This window comes from Melospiza melodia, chromosome 3 (genome assembly GCF_035770615.1).
Source record: "Melospiza melodia melodia isolate bMelMel2 chromosome 3, bMelMel2.pri, whole genome shotgun sequence".
NCBI classification, from domain to species: domain Eukaryota; kingdom Metazoa; phylum Chordata; class Aves; order Passeriformes; family Passerellidae; genus Melospiza; species Melospiza melodia.
The window spans coordinates 63,620,737-63,635,993 of record NC_086196.1 but is presented as its reverse complement, the minus strand read 5'-3'; the positions used below and the strand labels follow the sequence as shown (position 1 = coordinate 63,635,993).

Below are 15,257 nucleotides of genomic sequence, written 5' to 3'. Positions count from 1 at the left end.
AATCAGTTGCTTACTTATTTTGCTTTCTGCAAATATAATTTACTATTTTTGAATATGAACTATCTGTAAGAACAAATTATAATCCTTCCTATTTGTTTTAATTCCTCCCTTTAATAGTAACTTGGATGAAGTTTTAACACTAAAACTTAACATCTGGGAATGTCTAACCTATATAAAGAGAACTTCAAGTGGTGCTCATTTCTACATTTCAGCCTATGAGCTTTTTATCTTTCACATAAAGCTTACATCTTTACCTGAAGATACAAAATAGTTTTTGCTGTTCTTTGTCAGCAGCTGGATCTAGTTATCACCTACTTTCTGATATGGCTGCTTCTAAAACTAAAAGGAAGCTTGGGCTGCAGATTCTGTCAGGAAAGGCAGTGGAACCCAGGAAAGAGGCTGTGCTAGGCCATGGGTCATGCATATACTCTACTTAAATCTCCACCTGTTCTAACTGTTTCAGGTAGCAATGAGTTTTTCTTGGAAAAGATTATTGTAGTCAGGTACTGGCAAGGGCTTGTAGCAGACACTTATTTTGGAAAAAGAATGAAGTGTCCTTATTACGCATTAACATTATTATCTATTTTAACAAGGCACAATGAGACACAAAACAAGTAACCCAACAGCTTAGCTGTTTTCCCAACACCTTGAGTTCTGTGCAGGGAAGATGCTCAGGCACTACCAGTTCCATTAATCCATCGAAGATGAGAATTTGGCAAACCCAAAACAAGTACCTAAACCTGTGTCTTATCTGTCCAACTTCTTTACTGACCCAACACCGAGTTACAGCCACACAGCTTTCAGTGTTCAGCCCCACATGGCCTGAGGTTCCTTCAGCTTTAATCAGCCAGTACAAGCAGTGAGTATGCTTGGTTATAAGCACACAGCCACCTGGTTAGATGCTGTCCCCAAAACCTTGATAAACCTTTGGAACAAGACAAGAAAAATCCACCTATGATCCAGGTGAAAAAAAGTATACAGCTGCACTGAAAGTGAACTTGGAATCTTCTGTTGCTAATTAGCAGAAGCAAGAGAAGTGACAGCAGAACAAAAACATCCAGGGCTTTGCTAAAATGTCCCAACCTTGGTATCGATTCATTGGGTTCCTTTTTATTGACAAGAATGGCGATATGCATGAACTTTATTGCAAACTCTGACTAGTACCAAAAAACCCTCCCTGTCCTTTAACCCATGGGGACTCAGACATGTGATTGTGCTGTTGACATCTCTGCCCCAGCAAACAGAGAATTCTCTCATCCTTGCTTTTTCACAAGTTCATTTGAAGTCAAATATTCACATTCATCCTCATGTACATTCCAAAGCAGATGGATACCAATTATGAACCAAGCTGCAATTTGAATGAGTTCACAAGCAATACATTGAAATACCACTGTCTCTGCTCTTTGCTAAGCTGCAATATAACCTGGCAAGTTTGTATAAGGCATCTTCAACTCTAACCAAGATGGCAGCAAAGGCAGTCCCAGAAACACCAGCCATGGACACAAAAATTAATAGTTTGTCAGCAAGAAGTTGGATACCTATTTAAAGACTAGGCTTTTACAATTGTTATCTACATAAACCTCTACAAAGCAGAATTCCTTTTCTGTTAACCTCTGAGCTCTACATTAAAGGACAAGCACGGAACATTTATATCTGTCATCAACAAATTCTGAAGATTCCAGCTATTCAGTTACTCTCAGATCACCTTCAGTTCAACCATATTAGAGGTTGAGCAATAGTGTCTTTTATATTTCTATTACTAGAGAGCAAAAAAAATGTGTCTCCTAGCCCCAAACTAACCATACAGAGCTCCAGCAATTCAATCTGACAGGTTCCACTTAGACTTATCAAAAGATAAGCCACAGACAGGAACACTTCTTCATTTAAAGATACCTTTCTGTTCATTGATTCTGACTTTGGCAGAAACACAGAAAGGTGGATTTCTATGACCAAACAAGCTTACAACAGGGATGTAGAATTACTAACCATAAAAGCAACCTCCTTCTGCAGATCAGATCAATTTCCACCTGTTCCCCAGGCAAGTAAGTGCACAGCACTGGGATGCTACAAGCAGTCACAAGTTGATGTCACACCTACCTATTGGCCTTTCTCTCAACAGAGAGTACAGGACGAACAGAGATCTTCATAACAGGATCCTGAAACTTGGTGACACGTGGCAGCAGGACACTAGTAATTAATCACAGTAAACTTGGAAACAAAATTACCAACTCAGACTTCAGTGGCCACAAGTATTCCTGTGTGTCTATATGCAGCAAACCAAATCCACTAGTTTAGGACCCTCACACTGTTTTCAGTGAGTCTCTTTCTACAGCAGTTTTTGGAAATACATCAGATCATTACGAACAATGTACTAAACAGAAACAGTGTTCAAGGTACACAACCACAACTATATGAAACTTTTTTCTCCTTTAAAGCAGCAAACAATTATCCATGCATAGGAAACACTGAGTACTATAAAGCATACAAAAAAAGTGATGCTAAACAAAAATTTGTATCAATCAACACAAAAGAAACCAAAGCTGCATCCCTTACAGCATACTTTAAACTAGTATTTGGGAAATTCAAAATGTCCATCGATCAGAAAGGAAAAAGATAAAGAGATTGTGTGCAATGTGTACTCTACTATAAACATGGAATGAACATTACTGTCAGGGTGGAGGGGATAAACATGCAAAAGCACATCTCAAATGGTGTAATGTTTTATATGCCTCTCAACAGCCCATATGAGAATGCTCCTGTTTATTCCAAGCATACTACACATGCTATTTAACAGTATTCAAGGCTTGTAGAGACAAGATGTTTACATGAAAAAAAACTACTAGCCATTAGATCACTAGCAATTTCCATTGAAGGAAGTTAATTTTATCTGCATGGAATTAGACTGAGGTTATTTTTTCTACTCCTCCCAGAACACACAATATTAAAAATAGAGATCCATACTAACCCTGTAAATTGTAAGTTGAAGTGGTGAGTTCTGTTATGTATCAGACTTGCTTTTAGTATGGAATATCAGTCATATCTGTAGGGGTAAGATTACTACATCATGTGTGTTTTCCACCACATAGATGATGAGGGATGTTAGCAGACATTCCAACTCTCCAAAAATCAAAACAACATTCAAACAATTTCCAAATGACTCTGATATGTATAAATAGCAATTCTTCAGAATACCAGCACCCAATGTGGCTTACTAGTGCCATTAAACAAACTAAAAATTTCCTATTTCTTTAGGACACAGAAGAAGGCCCGAAGACTTTATTTTTCTTTTGACATAGCATCTGTAACACAAGCGAGCATGTTAGGTACTCACATAACATACAGCTTTACACCTGGACATTTTATGATACAGAAGACATTGTTCCAGAAACAAAAGAAAAAATGGAAAAGGGTTAATCCAGATGTTTGGTAACACAGAGGCTGGCACTTGGTAAAACCCAGCATTTTCAAAACTTGCAAAAATAAATCTCAAGTAAGCAATGACTTAGAGCAGGAAGTTACCATTTCAATGCTTACAGATTAGATTTCATAAATTACCTTGTCCCAAACTGCAGTTACTCTCACACAGCTCTTACTGCTGACTTTCAAGAACAAGTGTCTTTGAACAACATCAAAAAAATCTATTTCATTTTATTTTAAGCATTGAAACTGATGTTTGCTTCAAAGTGGGATAGAATAAACCATTGTTCAAAACCATAGACCAACCCAGTATAAATCAGTAACAGATAGATATATTGTAAGACTTCCTTTTCTTGAAAAACAACCAACTCCACACATTTTGAGTAAGTCAGGTATGTTAAAATAACCAGTCAGACTTCATTCAAATGAATTAGACAACTTTTACTAAATGAAAAAACCTACATTTAAAATATGCATTTAAAACAAAATGGAATTAGAAAAGAGACTTAAATCCATTTTAAAGAACTTGCTCACTGTGTCAGAAATCAATATATCTCTTGCATTATATAATGTGCCAGTTCATAAAACATAAGTTACTAGAATCCTCAATTTAACATTTTCAAAGACAATACTGAAGTCAAGAGTTTTACATCTACTGATGCACATTTAGAATGGTATAAATCTGCAGCCTTCCCCCAAAGAATCTAACAAATTTGACAGTATTCAGTAAAAGCTTTTGTAGTTGTGTCCAATAAGTATTGCATCCTAAAGCATCACAAATCTGCGCCTTTCATTTACCCTACTGTATATTTTGTATCTTCTCTATATCTTGCCATTTGCCAATGTTAGCTCTTTTAATAAAGGAGAGAACTGAAAATACTGTTTAACTCTTGATCACGTACAGAAATTATTGCTACTATAGTACACTACAAAGCAGAAGTCTATACAATAGTATATGAAATTTGATCATGAAAATCCAAATGATAGATTCTTTAGTGATGTAAGCCTTACTATAAAGTTGGACATTCCTGTAGCATTTTTAGCTCACCACCCATCATCTAGCCTGTTGTATGTTGAAGAACAGCCATTTAAACACACCCTCCTCTGAAAAAGAATGTCAGCTTTCAAAGGCTTATCAAGTAAGGATCTTCATGTTCTGTGGAACTATGTAAGATGAATTTTGATGCAGGTAGGAAGTTACCTGGAAGCTAAGCATGCCAAAGGTGTTTCATGCTAATAAAACTAAAGCCAAGGTACCACTAAATCAAGTTACCAACTAATAGGCAATACCATTTTTGTCCTATCTAAGTTAAATGAAGTGCCATTGCACAGTGTAATGTCAATAATTTAAAATAGTGTAGTGCACAAATTCATTGTGTGGCAGTTGAAGTTAAAAGGTCAGGACAGATTTTTCTGCCTTAATGTATGTTGGCTGCCAAGCTGTCCAGTCCAGGCATTTGGGACTCAGTTTGCCTTTTAATGACTACTGTACTATAAACTTTGCATTATAATGGGGCACACGGCATTATGATGAAAAAACAGGGGATTAGGGGGAGGATAAGAGATCAATGGCTGTTCTAGAAAGCCCCTTCCTCATATCAATTTCAAAGAGCCAGGAAATAAGACTAGATACCATATTCGCATCATTCTAGCTACAAAATAACCAAAGTAAAAGCAATTAAGCAACAATAAGACCACATTACACAAATGGAACATCATGCTCTCATCTGGTTTAACTATTACACCAAGTTTTAACTGGGATGTTGGTCAACTTTAAAAACCGTGGTAAATGTGAATATGTAGTTGAAATAGTTTTTCCTAATTTTTTTTCCTCTCTATGCTGGATATTAGAACTTGGAGCTATACTTGTTACAATACAGTGTCGCACATCTTTCTACTAGAAAAATTAATAAAGATCCTTTACCCGTCTCTTTAAGTTAAACGTGTGACATCATAAAGGGTGTCAAATGGCTGGATGGTTTTACAGTGCACACTTATTATATATTGTAATATGGAGTTTTGTCCTTGACAGATCTGATGGTGTTTTCTACATTATTTCCTTTCTTCACCTCTTCTTCGGTGGATTAGCTGTGCGAGGTGGAGTGACTGGACGCCCAGAATTCAGTCCACCATACTGGTACTTGGCTTTCTTTTCAGATGGTTTCAATATCTTAGAGAAAATAAAGAAGTTCCTTTGAGTCAGCAATAACTAAAAACATATTTCAGATACTGTTAAGCCCACATGAAACCTTGATCAGCAAGAACAATAGGGATGAGGATGGTGGGAGGGGGGGCGGAAATCACATCACAGCCCTACAAATTTCTTAGCTCTACATGCAACAGTAGCAGCAACTCTAAATCCTTTTAGTTCTACCACTATGTTGAGGTGGAAAGAGGAAAGAAAAGGGGCTGAAAATACATCCAGGAAGGAATAGCGACTAAAATCTGATCAAAGCAGCCATATTAAAAGGGTCTGTATAACCATTAGTTTGCATAATTGTGTACTCCAATCACTAGGTATGACAAAAAAGAAATCACCCAATTAAGCTTTAAATTTTGAAATGAGCATTTCAATAGAATGAAGAACTTAATATGAAATAGTTTGGAAAATATCAAATTCCAGTTTTCTGGAGAACAGTTGGGTTGCAGTTCCAGTTGTTCACAAAGCAGTCCCCCTCTGTAGCCCAAGAATATTGCTTTACACTAACCACCAGCACAGCCACGAGCACACTAACGTGGTCCATACAGCCCAACACCTACAGGCATGTTACTGCACGAATATAGCATACCTGGAAGGAACACATCAGAGTTTCATCCACACTCATCATGCCTCCTGCATTGTCAAACTCTCCACAGTAATTTGGAGCTGAGAATAGGGTGACCAACTGCCGTTTAGCAAAGAACTCGTATCCATCTTCAACCACCTGGCAACACCAGAGAAATCAATACGGCTCACATACAAAGTTTTGAAGAAAAAAAAAAATATCTTGAGGCAAACTGGACTTTATATTAGAAAGATAAAGGAACAGACATAAAAACAGCTATTTTATGTCTTGACTTTCAGACAGGACAAGTTCACTCATTTTATCTTACCTGACACTGAATGCCAGGCCAGACAGTATACCCCTTGTCTGACAATTCAAATGTTAAGCACACATCAGCTTGACTGTTTAATATTTTCATAGCTGAAATCCAATTATACACTGCCAGTGTAAGGATTCCCAGCATTTAATGCTTTATACACAGAATGTGGATGTTTGACCTAATTAGTTTGGAGCACACAAGGTCTGGATACCACCTTCACTGCAACTTGAAACAATTAAGTTTTGTTTAAATTGGTGTTGACTGCACACACCTCAAGCGAAGGTGATTTCAGAGTGTCAAAATTATAAAAAAATAGTGATTCTGCCAGATCTTGCCTAAGAGCATGATGCACCTTTACAATTGTTCAAGGAGTATGATGCATCAGCTGAGGATGTTCCCTCTTTTCTGAAATAAAAGCTTTACGTTACAATGTAGTACAACAAATACACCCAACTGATTACTTTGGTGCAATCATCATTATCTTCTATAAGATATTATCCTCCTTTTATAAAGAACTGAATCAACTATATGACTTAGAAAATTGGCAGTAATCTTGATCAGCAGTTAAGAAATCCAGTCAGCATGTGGAATCAATACTAAATCTTCTCTAATGTTTTAGCAGTAAAATTACAAGGAAAAAAATTTCAGTGTTCTAATAGTGTACCCAAGCCTAACAGTGACACAGAATAAAGAGCCTATTTTTGTTCCACAGCAAGAGGGAGCTTCTAAAATAGACTAAATAATGAAACTGAAATGCTATACAGGAAACTGAAACCTGATGTCCACCTAAGTAGCACTGTTGCTTGAAGTAACCTAATAAAAAGTGTGCTCAGGATTGGCAATGCAAAAACTGCCTGACAAATGTGAGGAAATAAAAACAACCTATGCCAAAATACTCTGGATAGCTGAATCAAAATACTGGCAACAGTGAAAGTTTTTATGTACAGACTTGCTTGTAGAGATAGTCAAAATGCATTTAATATTTTCATGAAGCAAAGTAGAGGTAGTTCAAGCCAGAATTACCAGGGAATTGTCTACTGCTGAAAGTGAAGAACTTAAACTTCAGTGTAAATCTCAAATTCAAGTCACTCTGCCCCTTTAAATCTGGAGACTACCTGTGATGCTCACATACATGAGTCTAACATTTAACAGACAGTACAAAAGGAAGACATCAATGGAGAAATCCAGTGTTTGTATTCTACTCAACTGACATTAGACACACAGTTCATCATGAGCCAACAAAAGGACATAGCCTTTATAGGCCCTTTATTAGAAAGATTTTTTCTCTAGAAATAACACAGTGCAAACTAAGTTCCAAATATACACGACTGATAAGGAGCAGGAGACGTTTTAAGAAGCATCAGCAGCAAAATTCATACCTGATGAGCTCGACAGATCAAATCCAGATCATGACGATTCAGAAATTTACTGACCACATCAGCACCAAAAGTGAAAGAGACCCCACGATCATTTTCACCCCAACCTTGCACATCTTTGTCTGGATCAGACCACAGCAGGTCACAGAGCAAACCTTTGAAAGATAATAAAAATTAAAATGCCAGTCTTGGGAGGTATTTTATAATGCAAACCAGTTCTGCTGTAATTACCAGAGCAACTCTCCTAAAGAAAACAAGCCTTAACAACAAATGCAACAATACTTACACTGCAACTCAGACAAAGAGTACAGTCTGAATCTCGAGATTGTTTACCCCCTCACCACTGAAAATGCCTTGAGATTAAAAAAGTCAGATTCAAATAGTTCTTTGAAATAATCTTTTTTTGTAATATTCAGTGTGTTTACAGTGAGCATTAAAGGAGTTTAAAAATATTAAAGTGCATGTGTATTAACAGGCAACCATCAATTTCACAGCTCACTGGGAAAGCTTAGTTTGAAAGGTGTGGTAAATTTAAAAGTCCTATGCAAGGCCAGTCATAAAGGCAGTAAGTAATTTCGTACTCTAAGTTTCTGAACACAAACAACTTTGATTCTTACTTTTCCTACCATTCATGAAGAACCTTAGATGACTAAATCAAAATGTAACACAGCAAAACACCGATACATCATCTCACATAGCGCTGCCAATTTGCTAGGACCCCCGTTGACTGTTTCAAAAAGGCTCGTGACAGCCAGTCTGGAAGCTAAGCTAGAACAATAAACCTCTCTGGCATTTCAGCACTGGTCAAGATCTTTTTTTTTTTTGCTGCCAACAAAAGGTCAGCCAACTCTGGAGTTAACACCGGGTATTAAAAAAGATTTCTCTAGATCAACTGCAATGCCTTTACAGATACAGAACTTTCCATTAATATTAGCATGAGAAAGAACCAGGTCAATCCAACTGGAACACAAACAAACCCCCAAATGTTTGAAAGGCATTGTACTTTCTTTACTTGTGATGACCCACAGGCATATAAATACTTAACAGCATTGTCTCACAATTTGAAAGATAAGCCAGAAGGCTCCTTCATCTACCATTCAGAAGTTTGACTGACATTTACATTTGGTTACTTGCTAAACAAAATATTGAAGATATTATTTCTTAAACAACAGGTCCTTCAAGCTGTAATCAAGCAAACCAATGTTTGAAACCTATTGTGCAATGACACCATTTTATATTTACATATATTTATCAAATGGTCTTTGGCACCAGACACAGCTGCTCTCTAACAACAGGCTAAAATTTGTTTTTAGAAGAGAAAGAACAGAACAAGTACAACTGGAATTTAGATAATATTTCCATCTAGAGATAAACTACTGAATAGAATCAGTACATGACAAAAACTTAACTTTAATGAAATTTAGTTCTATATTGAGTAACTCTGTTTTTCAAAACAGTAATTGCCCTGCAATCCCTAATGGCTTCTTACCATGAGTTCCCAACAAGTGATAGAAGCAGCTTGTCTCAGCTGTTTAGTGAGTGCATCCTCTTCTACTCTTTCCCCAAAATCAAATAATCTTTAGGGTCATACAGAACAAAAGGCAAATCTGTCCTAAGAGGTCTTTAAATTGCAGTTGAAGTTGTAAAGCTTTTTTTCATCAGGCTTGAAGAAGCCATCATAATCATCTAATCCTAGCACAGCCACATGATCATCTACCAAAACTTTTGTATCAACACAAATATTCCCCAAGTGACACCCCTCCACAAAGAGATAGCTTTGAAGGGCTAAAAACTGTAATGGAAGTGAGACTACGTCAGTTTATTTTTCATTTTCTGCAAGATTTACTTCCATCATGTAAAACTGGTTTCCTTAAGTAGGTCCAAAAGATGAAGACCTTGGTCATTGCACACATGCCTCTGATAGCACATTTCTTTTTATTTCTGACAGTACACACACAGCTATTGCTTCTGAAAGCAAAATTAACACTACACAAAACAAAAACCTTTTACAAAAAATCTGCATACTTATTTTTAGGAGGTACTAAGAAGAGAGATGATTTCAGTGGAGTGTCCATGGAAACAAGAGCTACATTCTGTAAGGGCATTCCTGAAGTGGGGGTGCCTCAAGCACTATTATGCCTGCTGAATAAAACCCATCTTTTCTGGGAACGCTGATATATGCAAAGATTGACTCGTTTGTGCTAACATTTATTTGGTTATGCATTGAGTGAATAAGTAGCTTAAAAGGACAAACAGTGTAGTAATTTATACTACAGAAACAATCACTCAGCAGCCTATAATGCATCTTAGTGTCAGGAGTGTATATACTGGCTTGCACAGAAGTGGTGTTGTTTAAGGGAGGGTAGATATATTAACATTAGTCCCTGAATTACTCCATGCCAAGGAACATTACAGGAAACAGAATTCTTCTAACTTATTTGTAACTTATGTTCAAAAAAAGGTTCAGATCTTATATCCCCTCTAAAAGTTAATTTCAGACCACTGTTGAAATCAACACTTTAAAAGTTATCCCATTGTATTGCTCAACAGTCTTTTCAATCCACTAGTAAAAAAATCTGTAATAAATGAGACACTAAGCAAGACTGATTCAAGCCATTCAAAAGAACATTGTACAGAAAGCACTAGCAATTTGCATCCAACATTTATAAACAGAACAATAACCTAGTAGAAGAAAATTTCACAACTAGTACATTGATAGATGGAATTGAAATCCCAACGGCAGTGAAGTAAGAGCTGTATGTTCCAAATTTAAGGAGGAAGGAGACAACCAGAAAGAAGCCCAAACACTTAAACACCCAGGAAATTTAACTTGGTTGTCCTGTTTAACTTTGAACAGTTATGTTCTTATATAGACTAAAAGGTTTGTGTGTGCCTAACCAAGGCAAGGGGAATGACCTCTTCTGTTTCCTTTACCTTTCATTACACTTCTAAGATGTTTTAAGGGAAACTTGTGAATAATGTATCCAAAAACATGTATCAAAAAACATACTCTACTCTGCTATGACAAACAACAACACCACATACAACAACCTTTAACACATCAGATAGCACAGCCATCATGAAGAACAAGGCTCACATCCTGTACAGGCACCAAGGAATATTGTACTGTGAGCAGAGTTAAGTCACTACATTGCTTGCACAGAAATTGATTAAACCTGTTTCCTCATTAAGACTTATTTACAGTAAATTTCACATCACTCACCTGTGTCAGGAACATCTGTAGGTCTCATAATTCTCCGGATCTGCTCCATTGACTGGAGATCTGGAGACAGTCCTGTAAAAGTACAAGAAAACAAGTGACTCATATACGCATTTTACCTGCAGAAAGGGTTCCAGAGAACACAAGATTTGAGGTTCAAAGGCACACAGCATCCATTGTTTCCACTGCAACATAAACAGAAGGCAGTTTGCTATAAGACAATTAAGCTGCTGAACAGAGGACAGAGAATAATGCAAGTGAAATTAGCAAGGGGTTCTCATCACCATCCTTTTAGCCATGGAGGTTGTCATCTACTGTAGCTCAGCTGCTTAAGTCAATTACAAAATCACAGTGCTTTGATTACTCAAAAAAAACCCCCAAAACACTTAGTGCAGACACAGCTATCCTTCAATAGTTTAGCCATTAACATGCAACAACAATTAAAGCATGGAATTCCAAAGCCACCCTTTGAGGAGTTTACACACCCTAAAGCTCCTCTGCTTGGGGCATAGAGGCATGAAAGAGAGCCTGCTAGATGCTACAGCATCCTAATGTGTCCTTAAATAAGGGTCCTAGGTATTTTAAATTACTTAGGCCAAGGTCTCTAATTAAGAAAGCTGCAAATTTTAAAATAGAACATGAAGACCTAATTTGTGATGAAACACATTTTGTGTTAACAAACCATATCAATTTGACTCAGTCCAGAACTCTGAACAGGACAGAAGAAAGCTGTCATTGGGAAAGTCATTTCACCATGTAAAGTAATTTCAGCTAACATCAGAGTTTGCACAGTGGCAATGTATATGTTACAAGAACAATGATATTTGACAGGAACCAAAGAACTTGATACAGACTTGAGGAACTTTTCTTCAAGTATGAAGATTTTAGATTGTTTTTCTTGAAGCAGTCTTATGGTAAAAGCCTTCTATCATCATCACCTGGCTAAAGCTGTTTTCATGCTCTTGCCTTGAGGTTGTAAAGAATGGCAGAAATCTAACAGTAAACTACTTAAAGGGAGTATTAATCAAGTCTATAAACACAACAATACAGGAATAATAAAATAAATTCTAGTAGAAAATCACCTTTCAAACTTTGATGAATCTACCACTTCCCCTTTCCCAGACCTGATCTATTTGCACACACATTTCATTAGCACATGGCACCACACCCAGAGATTGCAATGGGCAGTCTCAGTGAAATAAACATGACCAGTCTGTGACTTTCTATGAAGTTACAGCTTTCAGCATTTCAGGCTGCACCCAAAATAAATCTTTAATCCCTAAGTGTTCAAGGCCAGGCTGGATTGGATGGAGCATCCTGGTCTAGTGGAAGGTTCCTTGCCCACAGCAGGGTCACTGGGAACTAGGTGCCTTTTAATGTTCCTTCCAACTCAAAGCACTCTATGATTCTTTAAAAGGAAATGTTACTACAAACCATGTCTCAACCATGTGGCTGTCCATTTTTGTGCTATTTTGCATTACTGGAAAACAGCAAAACCCTACAGAATTGCCGACAGGTTTGCAGACTTTTTTGTAACCACTTCTTTCCCAGAGTATTTTCCTAACTCCCCTTGCACACAAAGAAATGGCTAACATCTCAAATTCATACCTACAGAGAAAAGTCCTACATGATCAGTGTTGAATGCAGGATATAAGAATGCCAAAGCTCACTGTAAAGCTGCTGCCAGTAAAGTGATTGCTGAAACCTGCAGCATACTAAAAGTACAGAATTAAGTTGTCTCGTCACAACAGCTAAGCACAGGAAAAACACCTTTAAGTATACTCAGTATACTATATTTTTGAAGCATAAGACCACCTCCTCCCTAAGGGAAAACAAAGAATTCTCATTACTCCTGGCAGACTCATCAAATTTGATTTGAACCACTCTTTGACTGTGTGGAATTGGTAAAGTAAGCGTGAAAAGCACTAATTTCTATAGTGCAATCTTTGAATACTAAGTAAATTAAGTAGAGATAAACATCAACATCCAGTTTGTTGTCATTAATGTCACAAGAAAAACAGAATTCCAGAGCCTAAAAATACCACAAAAATGCAGTATTTTACTGTACAAACACAACTCCCTTCTCAGAGCTTCAATTGAGTGTAATAAGATCAATGTATTCCATCAATATGACACTACAATATGGACTTCATTTATAGAAACTTGAAACTAATCATGTAAGTTCTTTAAAGATTAGAGCTAGAGAGTGCTGTCATAGATAAGAGGACCAATGCTGTCCAGAATACAATGCAGAGAGAAAGGGAGAAGTCAGAAATAGTTAAGGAATAAGCTTTAATGAAGTGAGATAAAGAGCAAAGTCAGAAATTAGTTGAGAGGACAGCCTTTAAAAAAGGACAAATTATTACATGTGTGAGGAATGTGGGAAGAGAGGGAGCTGATGGAGAAGACACAATGAAAGATCCTCTCACTAGCTTGAACATTTAAAGACAGAGTAGCAAGAGAGGTTTGAGTTATATTGCAAGATGGGTAACTCCAAACAGATACCAGAAAAGTTTAGGTAGAAGAGATGACTCAATATATTAAGCTATTGTAGATGGCCTACTGGGGTTGAAGTTAGGTGCCTTTTGTTTTACTATGTTATGCGGTTTTGCAAAGTTTTATTATATCCCAGAGGACAATATTTTTAAAATAAACTATGCAAAAATGCGCAATATAGTAAAAAAGGCACCTACCTTATATCTATATGCTAGCTTCAACCTCCAGCAGAGTTGAATGGTTTGTGTTGCTGCCTCAGTGTCTATTAGAGTAGTAACATCGTGAAAAGGCGTTGACAGTCCATTACTTCATTGGATCTGGAATGCAGTTTGGATAGGACTGGAGAAAAGTGGAAAAAGGGCAAAGCTTATTTCTGTGCTGAACGTCCACTTCCATTTATTAGGAGCACACAGCACTTCAGCAGTCTTTTCACTTTGTTTCACAGCTACAGATCAGGTCAGAGTGGCAATAATTTCAGTTACAGACTAAGCCTGTACAATTTACGGGGCAATTAGCAATGAATAACAAAGTAAATACTGCTTTTCATAAAAAGAGCCTTAAAGCATACTCTGCACAAAATAACCTCTTGTTTAGTCAAGTAGAAAAACTTTTAATTCACACATGCTCCCCTCTCTCCCCACTTACAATGAAACTTTAAATCTTTTTACTTGAAAAATAGCTCTTGAGGCTTCTTTCTCATGGTTCAGGTCTCAAATGCATACACACAAAGCTGCTGGTTTTGTCATAGCATTCTGCTCTACCTGCTAAGATGCTTTGATTATCTTCTGCCTAAACTTAATTGTTTGCCTGAAACACTCCAGTATTTTGTTACTATTCATACTCTGTTTTCCAAAAAACCAAAATTCTAAAACATATGTCGATAGTAAAACAGTAATTCTTTCATAAGCTGTTTTGGAGACAAATTTATTACATGGATTTTTAGCCACTGATATTTGGCTACCTAGGTGCAGAAGTGACTCTATCTCACATTCCTAAAACTGAGATCTAGCCTGTAAGATAGATACCAGTTCTTAAAAAGAAGAAACACCACCACATGGCTTGAGAATAAGATTAAAAGATGAGCTGCAAACAAGCAGCTATTCTGACATGTCAGTGCTACCCAGAGACTGGCAGACCCAAGTGTACTACTGCATTAACTATGTTTTTACAGGGACTTAACAATACCTCAGAGCATGTTATGTGTAAGACCCTGTTAGCTTATTCTAGCAGGCACTGAAGGCAGAAGCTTTCAATACAAGAGACAAGAATACTCCAGACCATTTTTAAAGCACATTCCATACAGGCATAGCTCTTGAATTGATACCTGTAATTAATAAATGCAGGATGGCAGCCATCAAAAAACCTCATGAATTCTGGAAACGGAGGTGTTCAAACTAGATGTTTCTGCATTGCTTTCATTTCCACTAATTTCCATCTGACTGGCAACACAGGTGTGACATCTACCAAACCATTTCTAGGTCACTCAGAGAAAGGCATTAAGTTGCTTATTAATGGAGGCAGTTGCAAACACAGCTGCAAAAGGCAGGATAGCTCTTTCTACAAGTAATTGAAATTCTTGTCAACTGTTTGACACCGCAAGCTTCTGAAAACCTGTTAAGCATTATTGCCTGTAAAGTCATGGCCTGTTCTAAAAAGAAGAGAAC

The 15,257-nt window shown here is 37.1% G+C and overlaps 1 protein-coding gene across 1 annotated transcript in view; it reads right to left on the bottom strand.

Moving 5' to 3' along the window:
• Positions 1-3,837: 3,837 nt before the first annotated feature.
• The window catches only part of PPP1CB (protein phosphatase 1 catalytic subunit beta), a 28,684-nt gene continuing 17,264 nt past the window's right edge, over positions 3,838-15,257 (bottom strand). Inside the window, exons 5-8 of the mRNA XM_063152042.1 lie at positions 11,101-11,172; positions 7,881-8,032; positions 6,207-6,341; positions 3,838-5,587 (exon numbers count right to left, since the gene is read on the bottom strand). Coding sequence (XP_063008112.1) covers positions 5,483-5,587; positions 6,207-6,341; positions 7,881-8,032; positions 11,101-11,172 — 464 coding nt within the window. The 3' untranslated portion in view covers positions 3,838-5,482. The remainder of the gene's footprint in view (positions 5,588-6,206; positions 6,342-7,880; positions 8,033-11,100; positions 11,173-15,257) is intronic.